Raw genomic sequence first — 6489 nt, forward strand, 5'->3', positions numbered from 1 at the left:
AACATTTTGCAACATTTGGTGTTTCTTCACTTCATAGCGTTCGAGAAAAATCCAAAGGTAATGATTTGTACAGACAGATGAAGACGGGCAACGGACAACGGCTGTACGACCAGGGTGAGTATGTACGCTCACTTTTGCTACACATGCGAGTAGCGGCTATTATCCGTTGTTCACAAAACATTCCTATATAATGTTTGGAAACAATGGTACGGATAAAAATCAACCGTTTCCAAATGTGCTAAAAAAATCAAAAAGACGCGTTCTATAACGGTCAAACGGTCCCTTAACAGACTTGGGCGGGGTCGTCTGACGGTTGGCAGACAGCACAAACACCCTGTGACTGCTCGCAAGGAAAAAATAAATCTGGATGGCAGTATGGCTACAACTACGTCGTTTAGTGTAACCATAACCCCTGAATGTATGAACAGCAGAAAAGGCTGTCTTTGACGTCACTGTATAATAAGAAGCACAAAAGGGATTTTTTTGAACTTTCTCTTGGTTGGAGACAAACATGTCCGCAATGCATTCGTGCATCAAGCTATCCATGCAGTCGTTTATTGTTGATTCTTTAGCTCCTCTATGGCAGGGGGGTTTTCACTTTGTTTTCCTTCAATTTCACTATGGGAGTTGTTCTTAAACATACGTTTGTTAAGAAAATTTTGGCTGATTGTAAAACAGCTGTAATATACGGCAGTCCAGGTTGTCCTTCAACTGTAAAAATGAAATAATGCTCTTTAAAGTATCATTTACAACAGTGGTGGCTGTTTTCACAAGTATGCTACAAAAAACACGACAATACATAATACATAAGGAAAAGCCCTATGTTTGGTCAGTTGGTGAGATAGGTAAATGTTATTTTTGTGTGACAGTTCTGATGGTTTTCAAAGGGCTAATTCTTTGCTTTTCGACATATGCCCAACTGAAAACGCTTTAGCAACTCATGTGCACATGACAACCATCTAAATAGACTACATGTTCGCAGAAAACACAATACTGATTATAGAGGGAAAAATAACGGCTCTTTCTAAAAGCACTATTAATAGTGAAGTACTTTTAGGATTGTTTGGAATTTTTTACCAGCAGACACCCTTTCACTGCTGAGTGTCTTAGTATTGTAAGATGTGTGATTTGAATTTTGGTTTAAAGGTGCCTTTGGTTTGAACACCCCTACCCCTACGAGGCAGAAATACAAAGAAATAGAAGGAAATTGAGCCTATTTGGAACCAGACTTTAGTATGTTCCCATGGGGGGATTCACGGTGCGAATGACACTGCGTCAGCTTGTTCATTTATCTTTAGTATTTTCTTCAACTTTAACTTTTAGGACCATGTATGAGGTTGTGGCAAGCTAAATACACAACACGACGACGTCTCGGAAAAATAGTAAGGATTATATAGGGAAAAACAACAGTGTCAGGTAAAGTCCGTTTTGAAGGTGTTAGTGGTTGGGGATTTTGAAAAGCATCAGACATCAGGCAGATACAATCCTTTCTGCGTGTTCTGGTGCAGAAAGAGTTTTCAGTTTATACATTGGGGTGACCAGTAGATACCATTTTACAACCATAGCCCCAAACGACATTTACAGAGCCCAAAGAAGGATTAGGGTCAATTTCAAAGCCATTTTTCCGTATGAAGCGCCAACTTTATATGAAAATGTGTTCAATAAACATCAAAGGACTGAGGTTGAACTTTCTGATAAGGGACATTTTAACCCATATCCTACCAACATTTTTTTTTTAGATATTTTTTATTTTTTTTCGCTTTTTCCGATCACAAACACACTCTCTAACACAAATATAATCATAACATTTGAACTTTTATTTTTCTTATGAGTTTTTGAGGACGCACGCTTGAAGAGTGCATGGTAGCCAACGGGTACGTATAAGTGTTCTCATGATGCACGCTCAGAGAGTGCATGGTATCAAGAGGGTACGCGTTTTTTTTATCTCCAAAACTTCACAAACAAATGATACGAACAAACACAAAGTAGTGATGACAAGACCTACAGTTCACAAATAGTTTCTCAAACTCATAAGTTTCAACTTTGAGCTCTGTAGACATGGCAAGTTGAGCAGAGCGTCATGGAAGACCTGCACGCTCAGTGGATGCCGTGAAACGCATTGAAGCACTGATTGTGAAGTCCAACTGTGCATTTCAGGCAGAGTTTCTTGGTGTTCTTCTTGCACAGTGCGCACCGCTTTGTTGTCTGCGATGGACCAGCGAAATGACCGACGCCATCAAACCTGACTTCGTCTGGCACTCTGTGGACGGCAGGCAGAGCAAGTCGAGCAGCACGCCGTGGCATGGCAATGGCTCCATGCCGCATCAGGTAGACTTGCACAATGCGTCGCCGGAAGGCAAGCAAGTCGAGAGGCTCGGCGGTGTGTGCATCTGTTCTCCGGAACAACAGCCACGCATTCTGCATCACGAGTTCCAGCACATGTGCAAAATATGGCCACCACCACTTTTTGGTGCGCAAAGAGATCCGATAGGCATTGATATTTTGATCTGCCCTGTCAACTCCACCCATGGTTGCGTTGTACACTCTGAGCAGATCTGGCTGCTCTATCTGAACAAACTGACGTTGTGCTCTTGACCAGCGCCGAACTCGTGCAAGCGGCATCACACGATCGCAGTTGCTCGCCACGGTCACTACACTGTTGTCGTTCCATTCCACAACCAGTACGTTGCTGCGTCGGTCATGACGGAAGTCTAGGGCACCACGGTCTTCTTTGGCGAACCGGGTGGCATCTCTCATTGGGCAGTGTTCTATGCGGTTCTTCCTGATTGTTCCTGTCGCCCCTATGCCGTTAGCCGCAAGATCACTCAGCAGTGGAAGAGATGTGAAGAAGTTATCAAACGTCAGGTGATAAGGGCGTTGTGGAAGCTCCGAAATCAGATCTTTGACCACCGTTCCCCCGAGACCAAGACGACCGTATGGTTGACCACCGCCAGCCCCAGTGTACGGTTCGAATTGAACAACGTACCCAAGCGGGTCAGCGAGGGTCCACAGTTTGAAACCAAATCTAATTGGCTTCCCTCGGATGAATTGTTTTGTCGAGTGATGTCCGAAATAGGGGACCATGCTCTCATCGATTGAGAGATGTTGCTGCTCAGGGAAATACAACAGACACCTCTCGTTGATCATCGAGACGAATGCCCTGACTTTGCTGACCTTGTCGTTTGGGTCCAGTGTGTTGTTGTCTGCAAGGTGGAGAAATCTCATGTGTTCATCGAACCTGTTCCTGCTCATGGCACCAGAGACAGCGGTGTTGTGACAGTCAGTGTTTCTCTCCCAATACATGGTTCTGCGTGGAATCTGGTTGTATCCAGAGAGGAGCAGTATGGCCATAAATGTGCGGAACTCTTGCCTGGTGGTAACAAAGGTGTGGTTCCCTTTGTCTCTCCTCGCGTAAAGATTTGTCTGATCCACGATGTAATCAACCACGTCATCGTCAATAAAGAGTTCAAACATCTCCAAAGGATTGAGGTTTTCATTGAGAAATTGTGCTTGTGGAAGGACAGGCCACTGTTGTTGGAGATTTAGATTTCTTGGAAGATCTTCTCGTCTCCAATTACGCACAGCAGGTTGCTGCAGGCGCTGTTGCCTCTGATTCTGTAGCAGGCGGCCTGCAAGCTGTTGCCGAGGCACCGGTACCTGAATAGGAGCAGGTTGATTTCGCTGGCGATTACGTAGGTTACGTAGAGCAGGTGCCTGCTGTGGAGAGGCGAGTACTGATTGTGGAGAGGCGGGTACTGATTGTGGAGAGGCGGGTACTGATTGTGGAGAGGCAGGTACTGATTGTGGAGAGGCGGGTACTGATTGTGAAGAGGCGGGTACTGATTGTGGAGAGGCGGGTACTGATTGTGGAGAGGCGGGTACTGGTTGTGGAGAAGCGGGTACTGGTTGTGGAGAGGCAGGTCGTCCAGGCGGGTCTTGATCTAACTCAGTCTCGTCGTTCGGGCCACCCATTCTGACTACCTGTCCATCACTGCGAGTCACTACTCCTTCAGCCTCAGCGTGAAGCTGACGACGGTTCAAATTGTTTACCTGTCCACCCCCATCTTCCTCTCCGCTGTCTTCATCAGATAATTCCCCATCACCTGGGGGAGTGATGTACACAGCTGCATTGAAGAATCCATCTTCCTCGAGTTGACTCAAGACATCATGTACGTTCATCCGTCGTGGGAGTCTGAAAAAGAATGCAAAGAAATAGAGTAACGTCAGTATGTTTGAATAACTTGCAAAGAATTTAGTGTGTTTGGTGCAAGCGAGAGTGTATACAATGTATGTATGAGCCTATATGTAAATGCATGATTGCATACAGAAATATGCACACTTACAAGAATGTATGCATTCATAACCCACAACACCATGCCAGACGGGGAGGGGGGGCGACATTGCAGGGGAGAGCAGAGACACGAACATAGCGTCAAAAGAACACAATACGAACATAGCATCAAAAGAACACAATATTATCATCAAAAGAACAAGAAATAGTGCCCCCTACGCCGCACCACTGGATCCGCCACTGCATGTTTATTTGAAAGTCAAAAGCATTTTACTATGTGCATGTTTATAGAGTATGTAAGTACACAACACCCAGGGGTCTCTCGCTACCATGCACGCGTGAAGCGTACGTAGCCCAGCACTAAATACAGGGGCCTTTCACTACCATGCACGCTTGGAGCGTGCAGAGACGTTACCTTTTACTTCGATCAAAAGTTCCATGGAACTTTCATCCTACACACAAATCGAATCTAACATGTTTTTCCATAGATGTCCATGCAAATAAAAGTGCAAGCTTTAGCAACATAACTGCTTTTGTAAATAAATGGCACTTACTGAGATTGACGTGAAGATTTCGAAGTCATTTTTCCGAGTCTGCTGCAGAAAGATGTTTCCACGTGTGAGTTTTGCAAGCAGGAAGCGGGAAGGGGTGTTGGAAAGGTAGACAACTCTATCAGCAATCGCGGCACATCAAAATCAAAAGTGATCTCGCTTTCATTGCCACTGAAACCTTCAACTTTTTTAATGCACGTGTGAAGCGTGCATGGTAGGATATGGGTTAAACCTAGTCATTGTCACTTCAACGTTCCCTTCACTAAAGTGGCTAAGATGCCTGGACTATCAGTTCTTCCTGTAGCTGGCTGCGACTTTCATGTTCGCCGTGATGTGTTGTGCCCCAAAAGACATTCTTGTGCTGTGCTCTGTGAGAGGTGTTTTCTTTGTGTTTGATATTATTTTGTTTGGACCTAGCTATTGATGTGTACATTGTTGTTAAACAGTTGTTTGTTGTATGTTTATCAGGGTTTGCTAGTGTGTGATAAAGTTTGTTTCCGTCTGTAGATGTTAGTTTCTTTGTTAGTCCTGTGTTGACAACTCTTCGACAAGCGCTTAATTAGAACTGTACCCACGGAATACGCGCTATATAAGCTTCATATTGATTGATTGATTGATTGATACTTTCACCCATAACATAGTGCTCAAGTAGGCCTAGTGGCTGATAAATTCACCCATAACGATAGTGCTCAAGTAGGCCTAGTGGCTGATACATTCAGTCAGAACATAGCGCTCAAGTTGGCCTAGTGATTGATAAATTCAGCCAGAAAATAGTACTCAAGTAGGCCTAGTGGTTGATAAATTCAACCATAACCTAGCGCTAAAGTAGGCCTAGTGGTTGATAAATTCAGCCAGAACATAGCGTTAAAGTAGGCCTAGGGGTTAATAAATTCAGCCATAACCTAGCGCTAAAGTAGGCCTAGTGGTTGATCAATTTGCCAGAAGATCATGTCTTTAAGATATTACCTGCTGCTTTTGTAACCAGAGTATGCAGTTGAACAAATAAAATGCACTAATCTAACAAAACAGGGTTAAAACCTGCATGCTCTGCTCTCGTTCGTTTTAATTAAATTTAATAATAATAATAATAATAATGCAAACTTTTATAGCGCTATTCTAGAAAATTGTCTACTCTTAGCGCTTTACAATACATACATCGACCAAGCATACTATACACGCACAGGCAAAGAAACCGACCAAACATAACCAACAAACTATACATGCACAGGCAAAGAAAACGACCAAACATACAATACGCGCACAGGCAAAAATAACGACCAAACATAAGCAAACATACTATAACCAAACATAACCAACACACTATACGCGCGCAGGCAAAGAGAACAATCAGCACATATAATTATTACTGACATCTAATAATGCAGGCATACTTCATTCACTTTGTAATCCCTTTGCTGTGAAATTCGGGTCGCTTCCTCTCAGTGGAAAGCGAGCAGCAACAAGAGTCGCGCTACCCAGGTGTGTGCGTGTGTCAGTGTATAAGCAGGGGCGGATCAGTTGCTTTGTAAGGGGGGGTGCACTTTGAATCGAAAGTGAATGTGATGGACGCGAAGCGCCTGAATTTGCTAGGGGTGTCCGGGGGCATGCCCCCCCGGAAAAATTTTTGGCTCAAAGAAGCAAAATGGT

General features: G+C 44.1%; 1 protein-coding gene across 1 annotated transcript; it reads right to left on the reverse strand.

The window, feature by feature from the left end:
* Nucleotides 1-2097: 2097 nt before the first annotated feature.
* On the reverse strand, nt 2098-4179 carry LOC138956040 (piggyBac transposable element-derived protein 3-like). Its single transcript, XM_070327506.1, has one exon. The coding sequence runs from the start codon at nt 4177-4179 to the stop codon at nt 2098-2100; it is 2082 nt and encodes a 693-aa protein (XP_070183607.1).
* Between the last annotated feature and the right edge of the window lie 2310 nt (nt 4180-6489).

Source organism: Littorina saxatilis, unplaced genomic scaffold (assembly GCF_037325665.1).
Source record: "Littorina saxatilis isolate snail1 unplaced genomic scaffold, US_GU_Lsax_2.0 scaffold_1049, whole genome shotgun sequence".
Lineage (NCBI taxonomy): Eukaryota > Metazoa > Mollusca > Gastropoda > Littorinimorpha > Littorinidae > Littorina > Littorina saxatilis.